This window comes from Lynx canadensis, chromosome C2 (assembly GCF_007474595.2).
Source record: "Lynx canadensis isolate LIC74 chromosome C2, mLynCan4.pri.v2, whole genome shotgun sequence".
Taxonomy (NCBI): domain Eukaryota; kingdom Metazoa; phylum Chordata; class Mammalia; order Carnivora; family Felidae; genus Lynx; species Lynx canadensis.
The window spans coordinates 85,556,204-85,573,277 of record NC_044311.2 but is presented as its reverse complement, the minus strand read 5'-3'; the positions used below and the strand labels follow the sequence as shown (position 1 = coordinate 85,573,277).

At 35.9% G+C, this 17,074-nt stretch overlaps 1 protein-coding gene and 1 non-coding gene across 2 annotated transcripts in view; both read left to right on the top strand.

Annotated features, from left to right (window-relative positions):
* ACAP2 (ArfGAP with coiled-coil, ankyrin repeat and PH domains 2) overlaps positions 1-17,074 on the top strand; it is a 155,707-nt gene that overhangs the window by 100,253 nt on the left and 38,380 nt on the right. Inside the window, exons 8-10 of the mRNA XM_030328638.1 lie at positions 639-734; positions 7,596-7,670; positions 13,982-14,094. Coding sequence (XP_030184498.1) covers positions 639-734; positions 7,596-7,670; positions 13,982-14,094 — 284 coding nt within the window. The remainder of the gene's footprint in view (positions 1-638; positions 735-7,595; positions 7,671-13,981; positions 14,095-17,074) is intronic.
* On the top strand, positions 8,407-8,568 carry LOC115524392. The gene has a single exon (XR_003972094.1). It is a non-coding gene; the product is annotated as a U1 spliceosomal RNA (small nuclear RNA).

Below are 17,074 nucleotides of genomic sequence, written 5' to 3'. Positions count from 1 at the left end.
GCAATTTAAAGTTTTGCCAGTGAATTGGCAGTGAAGGCACATAGATATTTATAATGCACCTGGGAAGATGGTGAAAGTATTGAATACTTGATTCTTTAAATTATTACTATATGAATCTTGATCATCTGGATATAATCTAAACAACTAAAATTTGGGGCATTGTTAAATTTTTAAACCACTTGGAGATTTCTTTTAAATAAAATTTATTCTCACTTCACATATATTTCTGAAATACTCTTAAGAAAAATGACCCAATTTCAATTTTTTTTTAAATTTTTTTTTTTTTTTCAACGTTTATTATTTTTGGGACAGAGAGAGACAGAGCATGAACGGGGGAGGGGCAGAGAGAGAGGGAGACACAGAATCGGAAACAGGCTCCAGGCTCTGAGCCATCAGCCCAGAGCCTGACGCGGGGCTCGAACTCACGGACTGCGAGATCGTGACCTGGCTGAAGTCGGACGCTTAACCGACTGCGCCACCCAAGCGCCCCGACCCAATTTCAATTTTAAATAGGTTTGATATTTTGGGCTCTAAAGGAATAATTTTTAAACATTAGATAAGATCAAGATTTTTAAAAAAATTCAGAGTATTTATCTAAGAATTGATTTTAAAATGCTAATCTTTTTTTCTTTTATTAGATGTTATCTTTTATGTATGCCCATTTGGCCTTCTTCCATCAAGGATATGATCTATTCAGTGAACTTGGGCCCTACATGAAGGATCTTGGTGCACAGGTAATATTGTACTGTATTGCTTGATTCTGTATTATACATTGATACTTATATTTTTAAAAAATGTTTATTATTTTTGAGAGAGAGAGAGACAGCACCTGTGTACATGAGAGTTGGGGAGGGGCAGAGAGAGGAGGACAGAGGATCCAAAGCAGGCTCTGCACTGACAGCAGCAAACCTGACCTGGGCTCAGGAAGAATAAGATCATGATCTGTGCCGAAGTTGGACGCTCAAATGACTGAGCCACCCAGGGACCCCTGATATCTGTGTATTTTTTTTTTTAAATGAGATATAATTGACATACAATATTGCATTAGTTTCAGCTATATAAAATAATTTGAGGTAGGTGTGTGTGTGTGTGTGTGTGTGTGTGTGTATGTATACATATACATATACATATAGGTCAAACGACCATCTCAAAAGTCTAGTTAACATCTATAACTCCAGTTAGTTACAATTTTTTTTTTCTTGTGATCAGAACTTTTAGATTACTCTTAAGCAACTTTCAACATACAATACAGTAGTGTTAACTATAGTCACCGTGCTGTACATTACATTTCCAGGACTACCTTTTGACCCCATTCACCCATTTTGTCTACTAGGCCCCCTCCCCAACCTCTGCCAGTCTGTTGTATCTTGTGAGTTTTTTGTTTTTTTTTTTAGATTCATATATAAGTAGGATCATATGGTATTTATCTTTCTCTGTTGACTTACTTCACTTAGCATAATGCCCTCAAGGTCCATCTGTGTTGTTGCAAATGACAGAATTTCCTTTTTTTAAAAAAATGGCTGAATAGTATTCCCTTGTGTATATATACACCACATTTCCCTTATTCTTCTATTGATGGACACTTAGGGGGTTTCCATTTCTTGGCTATTGTAAATAATGCTGTGGCGAACATAGTGATGCAGATATTTTTTCAAATGAGTGTCTTTGTTTACTTTGGGTACATATCCAGAAGAGGCATTGCTTCTTCTACATATGGTAGTTCTGCTTTTAATTTTTTGAGGAACCTCCATACTGTTTTCCATAGTGGCTGCACCAGTTTATATTCCCACCAGCAGTGCACTTTTCTCTTCATCCTTATCAACACTTTTTATTTCTTGTCTTTTTGATGACAGCCATTTTGACAGGCATGAGGTGCTATCTTATTGTGGTTTTGATTGGCATTTTCATGATGATTAGTGATGTTGAGCACCTTTTCATGTACCTTTTGGCCATCTGTATGTCTCCTTTGGAGAAATGTCCCCTCAGATCCTCTGCCCATTTTTAAATCAGAGTTTTTGTCTTTTTGCTATTGTGTTGTATGGATTCTTTATATATCTTGGACATTTATATCAGATATATGATTTGCAAATATATTTTGCCATTCAGTAGGTTGTCTTTTCATTTTGTTGATAGTTTCCTTTGCAGAAGTTTTTTGGTTTGATAAAGTCCCACTTTTTTTTTTCTTTTTTCTTTTCTTTTGATGCCTTTGCTCTGAGATCTGTACTTTTAAAGAAATTTAGCATTTTGGGAAATATGACATTTATTTAATAAAGAAGTTTGATGCTACAGATGATTTATGTGTGGGTTAAATGTGTATAACCAAAAATAAGATTAAAGTTAAAACTATGCTATTGGGGCACCTGGGTGGCTCAGTGGGTTAAGCATCTGACTCTTGATTTCGTCTCAGGTCATCTCATGGTTCATGGGTTCGAACCCCACATTGGGCTCTGCGCTGATAATGTGAAACCTGCTTGGGATTTTTCTCTCCCTCTCTCTCTCTCTGTCCCTCCCTTGCTCTCTCCTCTCTCTCTCTTTCCTCTCAAAAAAAAGAAACATAAAAAAATTTTTAAAAAGTGTTACAGATAGTATATGAGGGTGTTGAAAAGAAAATTTAAAAACAAAGTGTTTCATAGTATATGTGGCTCAGTTTATTTTTCATATCTTACATTTGGATAATTAAAAAATCCTACTGATTTTTCATTTGAAGTTAGAGCTCCTTTTTTATTTTGCAAAAAATGTATATTTTGCTATTTTGAATAATAAAATTTTCAGAATCTTAAGATTAAGGAACTCTTGGGAACTTTTTCATTTTATACATACACACGTGTGAATTGTATATATGTATAACAGTATTATATAGAAATTTCATTGTATTCAAATTATTTTTGATAACTGAGCAGAACTTTATATTAATTTGTTCTGGGACATTCTTTTTTGTTGATTGGTGAGCTTTCTGGATTCATTAATACCAACTTTTGGGTGATTCCCCCCCCCCCCCATAGGTTCGTATTACCTTTTGAGGACAGGGGGTTAAGGATGAAAAATAGAATTTAGGGAAATGAGGAAAAGGTAAGAGCATAACGAGAATTGCATTCATGGACCAAAAGTAAATACTCTGTGTGTGTGTGTGTGTGTGTGTGTGTGTGTGTGTGTGTGTGTGTGTTGGGATGGTATGCAGAGCATATGCCATGAGTTGCCATACTGTTCCCTAACTCTAAGTAGACTTACGTAGACTTAAGTAGAACTTAATCTATTTAATCTATTGGAGGAAACCAACATGTCACCAGACTATTATTACTTTTTGTACTAAGTGCCCTGTCTGGGAATATACATTGAGACTAGGCTTGTTTGCATGTGTTAGAAGCCTGAAAATAATGGTAGCTTCAACAGCATGGAGTATTATTTCTCCCATGTCAAGTCAGAGTCCTGGTATGGTGGTCGCTTGATTTGCAGGGATGCAGGCTTATTATATTTTTTGATCCTATCTCATGGTTCAAAGTGGCTGATCAAGCTTTAGTCACCATACCTACATTCTAGCTAACGGGAAAGAGGAGAGGAGAAAGAAAGATGCATTCTCTCTTTTTATGAATATCTCCTGGAAATTGTAGAGGTCACTTCTGTGTACATCCTAATGTCACACTAGCTGCAAGGAAAGATGGGGGATACAGATTTAATGCCAGATAATCATGTGACCTACTAGAATTTGGGGGTTGTATTAAGAAAGAAAGAGAGAATGGTTATTGGGAAACAGCTAGCTGTCTCTATACATAGCAAAGGATGAAAGAGTTATAGGAACATACAGATGGAACATGTAACCCAGACTTGGGAGAAAGGCAAGAGTTTCCTAGGCTAGGTACTTCCCACGTTCTGTCAAATTTTATGTTGCACCCTCATCCTACATGAAATATAATTTATAAAAAAATTAAGTTGGATTGCAGTTGAATAGTTTAAATAATTATATATTTTAGACATTTATTAATTTCAGTTTTGCTGTTTCCCCCTCTCAGTTCTCACATGACTTTTCATGTAGCTTTGGTGTCTATATGGAGTCTAGTGGAAAATATAGCCTGGTTGGAGGTGGTCAGTTAGGATTTTCTTTTTATAATTCAGTTATGAGATGACTGTATCTGGAACTAGGAACATGTAGTAATAGAAATAAATAGACTTGAGGGATATTCAAGATACAGCCAATTTGAAGGTAGAGGGACATGATGAGGTGAGGTTTAAATGTGTTGAATTTTGAGGATAGGACATCTAAGTGAATATATCTGGAGCTCATAAAAACAAAAAAACAAAAAAACAAAATACCAAAACCTAGATTAAAGGAGGCAGTAGCATATAATTGCTAATTGTAACCACAATAGTGGGCGAATTGACCCAAGGAGAGTTAATAAGTATCTCAAAATCCTTTTTGTATTTCAAAAGATAGTTTTGAAAAATGTAAGTGCTAGAACAGTATGCTTAAAGATGTTACGGTCAAGGGCTGCTAGTATAGAGTGAAAAGAGAATCTGGCTTCAAACAGGGCCCTAAGAATGACATATTTATTTTATTTTATTTTTTATGTCTTAATTTATTTTTGAGAGAGATAAAGAGACAGAGTGCAAGCTGGGCAGGGGCAGAGAGAGAGGGAGACATAGAATCTGAAGTAGGCTCCAGGCTCCGAGCTGTCAGCACAGAGCCCAACATGAGGCTCGAACCCACGAACCATGAGATCATGACCTGAGCCAAAGTTGGATGCCTAATTGACTGAGCCACCCAGGTGCCCCAAGAATGGCATATTTTTAAGGGATAGTTAAGTATGAGAGCTCCATGAGAACATAGATGAGAGAGGAGATGGGAACCCAGGAGACGGTGGTAGCACAGGCCAAGTAAAGAACATCTCTAAAAGGAGGGTGTGGTTGTCAGTACAAATATTGGAAAAAAGGTCCAGTAAACCTAGGGCTATTGCGTCTAGCAGCAAGAAGGTTATTTGTTACCTCTGCGAGAGTAGAGGGTCTGAGTGGCAGAACTAAACTACAGTGGGTAGTAGTTATGAATATGAAATGGACAAGTGAAGAACGGAATATTTTTCCAGAAGTTGTGTTGTGAAGGAAAAGGAGGGAGAAGGTAGTAGCTAGAGGGGACTGTAAGTTGGAGGAAGGTTTTATTTTAAGGTAGTAGGATTTCCACCTATATACAAGCAGATGGAAATGGAAGAAGTTGAAAAGTAGAAAGAGAAGTGATGATATCTGATGTGGTAGGAGTAGAAGGGATTCCAGACACAGGATTGGGGGCACCTGGCTAGTAATAGGCACCTGTGAAACTTCTAATGTCCATCACTAATAGAAGCATGGGACACATCTGCTGTGCTCCAAACTCTCTCTTCCTGATGCAGTCTGAGCACATAGGAGACAGGACTGTCAGTCTTCACATCTCCTCAGCTCGTACTTCCTCCAACCCTCCGCCATGTGAGAAGATTTTTTTTTTCCTTTATATTTCTCCTCCAACAGAGAGAGGTGAATTTTTCCCCTTTCTGCTGTAATAGCAGTGGGGTGGGTTGTAGCAGAGGTATTTACTGCCAGTCCGACGGGCAGAAAACCATCACTTGCATTGCAGTACTATTGTGGAAGTTACACTCACACAAGTTTACAAGTATTAGTTGAATCTTAGGGTCTACTTTGTACCTCACTTCATTCTGAGTGAATGAATAATATTATATGCCATCAATTAAAGTCTATAAAACCATGGTATAATGGTTATTTTATTCACTCAGTATAAGAAAATGTTGAGGGCATTTGACTAGTGCAACATGTACCAGCCTTACGCGTCGAATCAATGTTACATGTCACCAAGGCGTATATGCATTAGATCCTCAAGTGCAGTAGTATAGTTGCCATCTAAATCAAATATGTATAGTAGTGATAGTTCTGTTTCAGTGTGTTTTCTTTTGGTTTTTATTAATATTCAGTGATAATTAAGATCGTATGGGGGCGTCTGAGTGGCTCAGTCAGTCGAGTGTCCAACTCTTGATTTCGGCTCAAGTCATGACCCCACGGTCGTGGGATTGAGGCCCACATTGGGCTTTGTGCAGAGCGTGGAGCCTGTTTAAGATTCTCTCTCTCGGGGCGCCTGGGTGGGCTCAGTTGGTTAAGTGTCCGACTTCAGCTCAGGTCACGATCTCGCGGTCTGTGAGTTCGAGCCCCGCGTCGGGCTCTGGGCCGATGGCTCAGAGCCTGGAGCCTGTTTCCGATTCTGTGTCTCCCTCTCTCTCTGCCCCTCCCCCGTTCATGCTCTGTCTCTCTCTGTCTCAAAAATAAATAAAACGTTAAAAAAAAATTTTTTTTGAAAGATTCTCTCTCCCTCCACCTCTCTCCCCTGCTTGTGTGTGCTCTCCCTTTCTCAAATTAAAAAAAAAAAAAGATTCTATGGCCAGTTGTACACCTGAAACTAGTATTCCACTGTATGTTAACTGGGATTTAAAGAAAAACTTTAAAAAAGTATTTTTTTTTAATTAAAAAAAATTGTGTGGTCAGAATCATTCTCTGGCAGGAAAATAAAAATCATGTGTAATAGAGAGTGAATAAAGAATCAAGTAGTTTTTTTTTTTTTACAAAGGCTTTTTTCAGTTTTGTTTCTAAAGGATATCAATGAAAACATTTGGACATTTAATACTTTATCTTTCTCCTTATTGCTGTTGATATTTACATTTTTATTTTTTCATTTACCCCACATGAATCAGTTAGAGGTATGGGGGTTTGAAGATGAAATGACATACATCACAGTCTAGGAGAGTAAACTCACATAATATTTTATGACCCAGTTGTTTGTTATTCCAGCAGAGTAGTTCAAGAAGCCAGGGCATTTGTCATGATACTGGAAAATCATCTTTTCTGATGGAGAGGAACAAGAAGGAAATGAGATTTTATGATTTCATAAGTTTTTTGGGCTTTTAAAAAAGAATGTTAAACAATGGTGATTTTATGCCCTGACCATATGAGTGATTACTATTTTATTATTATTACTATTTTTAAAAATTATTATTTAGCTTTCTCTTTTATCTGGTGAGATTTTTGTTTGTTTGTTTTTTAAGCCTTTTAGATTTGATGATAACATTAAGAAGCCAACTTGAAAACATGAAGCGTTTTGAGTGATTGGAAGTATGTGTTCTGTTGAACTTGTGAGAGTTGGCCCACCCTAGCTTAGCTGCTACTCTTTGCTGTTCGGGGAAAACAAATCACCACTGCGTCTTCTTTCTTTCTTTGATTCTGACTACTGCAATTGCTGAGTGGGTCCGCAGGCAACTTCAGCTAGAGTCCTCTTCCTTATTCCGGGAGTTCATGTTATCCCTGTTGTGCCCTCGACAAGGCCGCCTGTCACGTTTGCTTAGCACCACAACTGTTCTTAGAAATGTTTTTCCTGGAGGAGTTATAGACCTTCTCAAAAAGGATTTGATACCAGAAAAGAAAGAAGTTCCATTTTAAAGTTGCAGCCAAAATGCTTTTTTAAAGAAATTTAAATGGACTGACTTAGAGTATGTTTTTGAAAAATGATCATGCCTTTTTTTTTTTTTTTAATTTTTAAGTCTCTATAATTTTCTCTCTTTCCCCCTTTATAGTTGGATCGACTGGTTGTAGATGCAGCAAAGGAGAAAAGAGAGATGGAGCAAAAACATTCCACCATTCAACAAAAGGTACTTGAAGAGAAAAGTTCAAGGAGAGGAATTCCTATTTTGTACAACTGTTCAGTTATTGGTTTCAGCAAGATACTATCATGTTGCAACAAATCTTATGAGTTGCTGTAGTAATTAAATTGGGTAAATTCCTCATTTTTTGGTGAAAAGTAAAAAGTTTTTAGATGGTCAGGCATGTATTTTATTATTCTTTTAAAATATTTGAAAGCTGTGCTCTTGAACCAGTTTGCAAAAACATCAATCTCTTAGGACCTTAACTAAAAAATGGCCCTTAGAATTTAAACTGATATTTACAATTTCAGTTAGGATATCACCAATCCCTGTAAAGCCTGTGAGTGAGAATGAGTGGGGTGGGGGATGGAGGGAGTTGGGGGTGGGGTGGGGATGGAGAACATCTTTGTATCAACATGTATGTTTGGTATTGTAGACTTTACAGCTGTAGTTACTCTAAGGCAGCACTTGCCCTCCCTCAGGTGATATTGGAATTTTACACACATTTCTTGTTAATATGCCTAAGCTTAGCTAAATTAATACTTGAAAAAAATGTTTTTAAAAATGAAAATTTAAATATGACACATTTTTATTTTTGTGTGTGGAGAACTTTGGATACAACTAACTTGGAACTCAATAATTTTATCTTATATAGTCAGTGATATTTTTGTGTGGTAATCTGAAAATAAAAGGAGAGAATTGGAGGTTGAATCTAATAATACAAGTATATGACAAGATGCCTTCTGTACTTACCTGGCAGGGGAGATATCATGATCACAAAGGTGGTTTTTCTAGGGCAAGGCTTTTCCATTGACTCCAGATGGGCTGACCCTTGCTATTTCCCCTAATGTGGGAAACTCTACTGTATAATTTGTGGTGAGGGACACTGTGTTTGTACGTTCCCCTAAAAAAAATATGCCTTCTAGCATTGCTTTAAGAAATATGTTCCTATGATATTAAGTCAAATCAACTTTTGTTATGGTTTCTTTAGAATTTAAAATACCAGTGAACTAGATTTGACATAAAAGATGTCAGTGGAAAAAAATTAAAGTGATGTCAGTAATATAAGTAAGGAAAATATTTTGGTGATGGGTTATTAATATTCATTCAAAGAGAAACATTATTTATTAAGGGAAAGATTTTCTACCAAACCATGTTTAACTTAGTTCCTTCCAGTTATACTCAGGTAAGGCTAACTCTGTGTTTTGTTTAAAGTTAGACTCACTTTGGGTTGTGTAACTTGTTTTAATGGTATTACCATGGAAAGATTATTAAAAATTGGAACCAGTCGTGTCTAATTAAAATGAGAGGTCATGATACTTGTAGAAACTTGTGACTATTTGGTTAAACGGAATTATTTAATGAATATTACATATCTTTTAATATCTCTCCCTGTGCACATAGCTCAGTGATGTACAAAAGCAATAGATTATTTAATCTAAGATTAATTTGCTTGATTTCAAATAATAGTCAATTGCTGCTTTACTTTGAAGAAAGTAATGATATTTTTGCTTTTTTCTGCCCTTAAATGCTGACACAAGGCTGCATTACAGGTAAAAAAAAAAAAAAAAAAAAAAAAAAGGGAAAAAGATTCAGTCACCTAAAAATTAAGGGAAAAGTGTATCTAATGTAGCTATTTAGATTTTTCAAGAATTGAAATTGATCAATTAAAGAAACAATGATTCTGTGCACATTCATGTACATGCCTTTTGGTTATCTGTACATATTCCTGATGGATTTATACCTAGGAGTAGAACTGCTGGTTCAGAGGGCATATATATGTTCAGCATTAGTAGGTAATGCTAAATCACTTTTCAAAATGCTGTTACTATTCCTGGCAGGCAGCACTGTGTGAGAGTTCTCAGGGCTCCTTGCCACCCCATGGTATTGTGAGAGTTTTTAATTTTTGCTAATTTTGGTGGGTAGATACATCTCATTGTGGTTTTAATTTATGCTTTAGTCATTAATGAACTCAGGCACCTTCCCCTGTGTCTGTTGGTGTATATCTCCTGTATAACCTAAGTGTTTATAGATTTGCCTTTTATGTTTAGACCTTAAATCCATCTGTAATTGGGTGTTTACGTGTGGTGTGAGTAGAGATCCAGTTTCCTTGTATTCACAATCTGATAGCTAGATAATCGAGAATCAGTTATTAAAAAATTTGTTCTTTTCCTATTACTCTGTTATATCCTCTGTTTTACATTATGTTTGCATACATGTGAGTTCTATTTTGAGCTCTTAATTCTTTTCATTGGCCTTTTTGTCTTAATTGTGGCAATACTATGCTGCCTTTAAGTATTGTAGCTTAATGGTATATCTTGATATCTGACAAAGCAAACCTCCTATCTTCTCTGTTTCAAAAGTGAATTGACTAAATTTTGCATTCTTTTACAAATTTCAAGAGCAGACTTTCAGTTTGCTTAACAGGAGCTTTGGAGATTTTGATCGATTGCATTGGGTCTATGAATCAATATGGGGGAGAATTGGTATCTTTATTTTACAGTGTCTTCTAATCTCTGAGCTTGAAATATTAAAAGTGAAGTTTTCTTTAATGTCCTTCGTAAAGTTTGATATTTTCTTGTACATCTTTTGTCAAATTTATTCCTAGATACTTATATGGCATATGTTCTTGTAAATGCTATCTTTTAAAAATTTCTTTTCTCACTGTTTACTTTTGTTACATACTAGAATAAAATTGACTTTTCTGTATTGATTTTGAAACCAGTTATCTTGTTAAGCTCTCTTTAAATGCTAATTTATCTCTGGATTCCGTTTGATGTTCTGTGTACAGAGCTATCTGCAAATAATGGTAGTTTCTTCCTTTCCTATTCTTTTTGTTTATTACCTTGTGGCTAGGACTTCTAACATAATCTTGAGTTGAAGTGACAATGGTCTTTCTTGCTTGCAATTTCAAAAGCAAAAGCTTCAGTTAGATTCCCTTTATGGCCAATCTTGGTCTTGCCTTCTCTTCCCCACACCAAAGCTTCAAGTTTTGATGAAGCAAATGCCCTTAAGGTGAAATCTGGCTTCTTTGATCTGCTTACCTCTTCGGCTTCCAATTTTCACTTAATCTTTTGCTTTTGAGTATTCCTTTCTATTTTGACAGTTCATCAATATATTTAAATTATAGTATATAATTTATACAGTGTTATTAGTTGCTTCATTATAAAATTATGATCTGTCACATTTTAACACTATACAATATTAATTGATTTAATAGTAATTAAATTGAAGACTTACCTCAAGAAATATAGTTGAAAATTAGAAAAATACTTATAATGCTCTATATATCAAGGAGGTCATATTTTAATGTTTTAAGTAGCATCAAGGTTATTAAAAAACTGCCAGCATTACAAATGAAACCTTTAGAATGTTGCCAAACTCAGTTGTAACTATTGCTGGCATCCTGCTTGTCTAATTAAATTATAGCCTCAAATATTATTTATTTATAATTTTAAAAAATGTTTATTTACCTTGAGAGAGAGTGAGTGAGTGAGCAAGGGACATGCAGAGAGAAGGAGAAAGAGAGAATCCTAAGCAGGCTCTGCACCGACAGCGCAGAGCCCCATGTGGGGCTTGAATCCATTAACTGTGAGATCGTGACCTGAGCCGAAACCGAGTTGGATGCTTAACTGACTGAGCCACCCAGGCACTCCCACCTCAAATAAATTTTATTTTATTTTATTTAAAAAAAAATTTTTTTTTTCAACGTTTATTTATTTTTTTTGGGACAGAGAGAGACAGAGCATGAACGGGGGAGGGGCAGAGAGAGAGGGAGACACAGAATCGGAAACAGGCTCCAGGCTCTGAGCCATCAGCCCAGAGCCTGACGTGGGGCTCGAACTCACGGACCGCGAGATCGTGACCTGGCTGAAGTCAGACGCTTAACCGACTGCGCCACCCAGGCGCCCCTCAAATAAATTTTAAATGAGGGCATTAAAGTTTTCCTAAATTTTTTTTCAAAGACAATGTAGGAGAAAGTGTAGCAATTCACTTACAGATTCTGTTTCAATTTTTTTAAGTTTATTTATTTTAGAGACAAAGATTGCATGTGGGAGGGGAGGGCAGAGAGAGAGAGAGAGAATCCCAAGCAGGCTCAGCTCTGTTAGCCCAGAGCCCAACACAGAGCTCAGTTCCACAAACCATGAGATCATGACCTGAGCTGAAATCCAGAGTTGGACACTTAACCTACTGAGCCACCCAGACACTCCCAGATTCTGTTTCATTTGATTATTTTGGATTATCATGTCTTTTTAATTTTTCTTTCTTCCTTCCTTCCTTCCCTCCTTCCCTCTTTCCTTCCTTTCCTCCTTCCCTCCTTCCTTCCTTCCCTCCCTCCTTCTTTCCTTCCTTCTTCCCTTCTTTCCTTCCTTCTTTCCTTCCTTCCTTCCTTCCTTCCTTCCTTCCTTCCTTCCTTCCTTCCTTCCTTCCATGCCCACTGTGGGGCTTGAACTCACAACCTTGAGATGAAGAGCTGCTTGCTCTACCAACTGAGCCAGCCAGGCACCCGAGATTATCATGTCTTTTTATGGTTAAATTTTGAAAGATGTCAGCAGAGTTTTTGTTTTTAATGAATTTTGTTTTCCTGAATTTAGTCTATTTCCATTTTCCACCTTTGTAGACTCTTAAATTTGGAAGACCCCTGGGTAATTCTCCCTCTGCCTCCCCTCCAGTGGAGGACCCTCACATCCCAGCATTTTTGGCAGGTGGTCATCTAGCTTCTGCCAGAATCTTTTTCAAGACAGAAAGTTTACTATTCCCTAAAAGGATAGCACTCTAACTTTGATTATTGGTCCAGCTGTAATTTTGAAAGTTCTGAGACTGATTTTTTAAAGTTTTAAAACGGGTAACAGCAGTCTTGCAGTTTTATACAAATGACTTTGTAAGTTCATCAGGAAATATTTTAAATATAACACTTCTGATTTCAAAACTTCATGAATCCTTAGAGGAAAATTGTAAGTTTGAATTGCATTCAAGTGAAGAGTAGAATGACAGAAGATTATGAGGGATTCCATAATCCTCATGAAAAAGTGAGCTCAGCACTTCAAACTTAAACTGTACGGTACAGCACTTCAAACTGTAGGTCTTCTTTGCAAAACAAAATTTTATTTTAGGGAAAAAAGCCTTTATTCTACTTCTGAACTCCCTAATAGTGGAGTTATTACTACTATCAGATTAAAAAATACCGTAATAGTAATATACTTAGAGAATAGAGATAGATTTGAGTGTCCCAATTTAAATATATCTATATTACTTTTTAATTTTTATTATTTATTTATTTATTCATTCATTCATTCATTCATTCATTCTATTTATTTGTTTCTGAGAGAGGGAGAGCGCACGAGTGGGGAAGGGACAGAGAGAGAGAGGGAGACACAGAATCTGAAGCAGGCTCCAGGCTGTCAGCTCGGAGCCTGATGTGGGGCTCAGACTCACAAAGTGTGAGATCATGACCTAAGCAGAAGTTGGACGCCCATCTGACTGAGCCACCCAGGAGCCCTTATATTACTTTATTTTATTTTATTTTTTTAAATTTTTTTTTAACATTTTTATTTATTTTTGAGACAGAGAGAGACAGAGCATGAACGGGGGAGGGGCAGAGAGAGAGGGAGACACAGAATCGGAAGCAGGCTCCAGGCTCTGAGCCATCAGAACAGAGCCCGATGCCGGGCTCGAACTCACGGACCGTGAGATCATGACCTGAGCCAAAGTCGAACTCTTAACCGACTGAGCCACCCAGGCACCCCGCCCTTATATTACTTTAAAAAGAAATTGTTACACACATCACAATACAATGTTAGGATAAAATGAAACCATTTTATTTTTTCTTAATTTTTATTTATTTTTGAGAGAGAGCACAAACAGGGAACAGGCACAGGGAGAGGGAGACAGGAATCCTAAGTAGGCTCCAGGCTCCGAGCTATCAGCACAGAGCTCAACGCGGGGCTTGAACCCATGAAATATGAGATTGTGACCTGAGCCAAAGTTGGATGCTCAACCGACTGAGCCACCCATGCACCTCTAAAATGAAAACATTTTAAATAAGACATCACATATAGTATTTAGTTGTCCCTTTTGTCTATTTGTATGCATATTATTTTGTGCCTTTAATCAGTGTATAAATCAAGTTCTATTGTTTTCTCTTTCAGAGTGTATTTTGTATAATCATCTGTGTTTTTACATTGTCATTATAATAATTAAGTCTCCTCTTTTGTTATGAATACTGCTAATATACTATCTTAATACAAAACTTTTCTATGATTTGTGCTGTTTCTCTATGATAAATTTGGTAATCGTATGACCTTTTTTATTTTGTTTAGGATTTCTCCAGTGATGATTCTAAGTTAGAATATAATGTAGATGCTGCAAATGGCATTGTTATGGAAGGATATCTGTTCAAACGAGCCAGCAATGCCTTCAAAACTTGGAACAGGTAATATATTTCAAAAACTAGTCTTGATTTCCATAGTCTCAGTTTTCTGACCTTCCCTGTGATTTGGCCAACTCTTTCTTTCCTAATTCTTTAAATTCACAGTCTACAGTAGCATTCTTGAACCCAGTCCATTAAAGATAAGTCTCCCTTCTAAGAAAGGGGACCCTAAGAAGCAAGTGAAAAATGATAGCACTAATTCTAAAATCTAAAATTAAGCAAAGTTTAAACCAGGAAGCACAAATTGTTTTCTCCTTTGGGTTCCTCTCTGTAAGATGTTTATATACATTTTAATTTACTGTTTGCTTATGAATTTTTAAGCCAGATGATCCTGAGTTTTTGATCTTTGTAATAACTTTAACCAGGACTTTTAAGAAATGGGCTTGTTTTTAAATGTGAAGTGTGGTGCTCACTTTGGCAGCACATATACTTGGTATGGTGTGTGTGGCAGTCGGGGCTCCTGTATTCTAAACTTGACAATGACCAAAAACTTGGCTTTCTTTTTCTTTTTCTGCTAAACTGATTTTTAAAAGATATTAATCCAGCAAATATCTGTTAAATATATATATTAAATATTTAATTATATTTTTCTGTGTATTAATCTAATAAAGTAAAATAATTTCAGACATTAAAGAATAAAAAAAGATTGTGTTGACTCAGGATTATACTTCCAAATAGTAGTGATTAGTCTTTTATTCAAGGATGCCTCCTTTTTGTTTTTGTTTTTGTTTTTGCAAAAAACTCCCCCAAAATAGAACTATTTTGTAATAATTGAGAGTAACATTAGGCTCTGGTGAATTGATTTACTATTATATTATTGGCTGAATGTGTTTATTTTATTTGCTACTTGAACAAGATGTAAATTCATTTGATGATAGAGAATATTATTTTCTTTTCTTAAAAAAAATGGACATTAGCAAAATAATAGAATTTTCTTGGTAAGTTTAATGTAGTATACATCTTTGCTAATTTAAATGGAAAACTATTATTCTTGCATATTTAAAATATTAAAATGGGCTCCCACTTACTTTGATTTCTTGGTGATGAGGTTATGTGGAAAAACATTCACTGGTATTTTCAAATGTCAGTGATTCGTTGAGCCTTTCCCTAGCATTTGATATTGCCAGATATTTAAATGAATGGGGTGTGTTTTATTTGAAATAATTTTTCTTTATCTGAGAATGAATATAAACTGGAAAGTGATTATATTTGATATTAAGCCATTTTGAATTATGTATAACTTCTAAAATAATGTCTGAACCAGAAGGACCAACTAAGTGGTTTGGTTAGAAATAATATTTTTAACTATTATAAAGTGAAAATAAGAAATTAAAATTCTGTTTTCTAAGGTGTAAAAATTAAGACAATAATCTTTTAAGTTTTTCCTGACAAATTTCCATAGCTAGAATAGGAAATTAAAGTAAAAAATAGTGTGTCAAATTTTTGTAATAAAGAAAGATTTCTCAACCAGTACGGTTTCATGAGGTAATGGTAGAATTGAATTTTAACCTTCAGATTTCAAAACAACCTACTTAAAGTTTAACACAGTGAAAATACAATAAATCCATAGAACCTATACCATTATGTTAAGAAGAAATGAAATGATGTTCCATGGACTACTCCAATGAGAAATGATCTCAGACTTCAAAATGAAGCACAGTAAGTGTTAGTGGAAAATTGTATTGCCATTTAGGGCAATAGGAGAAAATTAATACTGATTTAAGCATGGACCTTTCATTTTTTTAAAAAAAATCTTAATATTTATTTATTTTTGAGAGAGAGAGAGAGAGAGAGACAGACAGACAGACAGACAGAGACAGAGAGCAAGCAGGGGAGGGGCAGAGAGAGAGGGAGACACAGAATCCAAGCAGGCTCCAGGCTCTGAGCTGTCAGCACAGAGCCCGACGTGGGCTCAAACTCACAAACCATTGAGATCATGACCTGAGCCCAAGTTGGATGCTTAACTGACTGAGCCACCCAGGCATCCCATAAGCACGGACCTTTCGTTTTTAATTTTTTGTTTCATGAATTCTATTAATTGGCATAGATAATAAAATGTAACTAACTAAAATCAAGTAGGGAATAACTATTAAATTCTGAATTGTAGACCTGTTATCTTCCACGTGTAAAGTGAAAGAGACCATGCCTTTGGAAATGAAGCTGCTTTTTAAAGGAGCTACCATCTAATTGTAGTGGGATGACATTACTGATGAGAATCATGGATCGTATTTCAACACCCTAAGTTTTAGTAAAGAAATGAAGGTGCAGAGAGATGGTTGTTCATTGATTACGCAGCTGGTTTGTGACAAGACCGAGGCCCGAAACCTGGCATTTAAAAAAAAAATTTGCTGGGGCGCCTGGGTGGCTCAGTCGGTTGAGCGTCCGACTTCAGCTCAGGTCACGATCTCGCAGTCCGTGAGTTCGAGCCCCGCGTCGGGCTCTGGGCTGATGGCTCAGAGCCTGGAGCCTGCTTCCGATTCTGTGTCTCCCTCTCTCTCTGCCCCTCCCCCGTTCATGCTCTGTCTCTCTCTGTCTCAAAAATAAATAAATGTTAAAAAAAAAAAAATTTGCTATGGAAATTCCATATAAATTTGTGTTTTGATGAAACAATATGTCAAATATTTTAAAAATAGCTTAAAAACTTTTAAAAAACTTCCTAGTCTATTTACATTATTAGGAAAAATTATGAATAGCAAATTATTTCATTTTCATATGCCTTTTAAAAGATCATTTTCATGAAAATACTAGTAAAAAGCAGTCTTCTAAGGAATATAGCATATAAACATTATATAAAAGTCTTCACAAAAACAAGAATCTAAATCTTGTAACAGAAGTTTTAGATATTTTCTAGGTTATAGTTCAGTAACTGTGAAAGAGAGAAGAAAGAACTCTACTAAATGTTATTTAGAATATTCTAATGCTTTTCATTTTAAAAGCTTGGAATATATCTTAAATTTCTTACATGAAATTTACAAAAAATCTA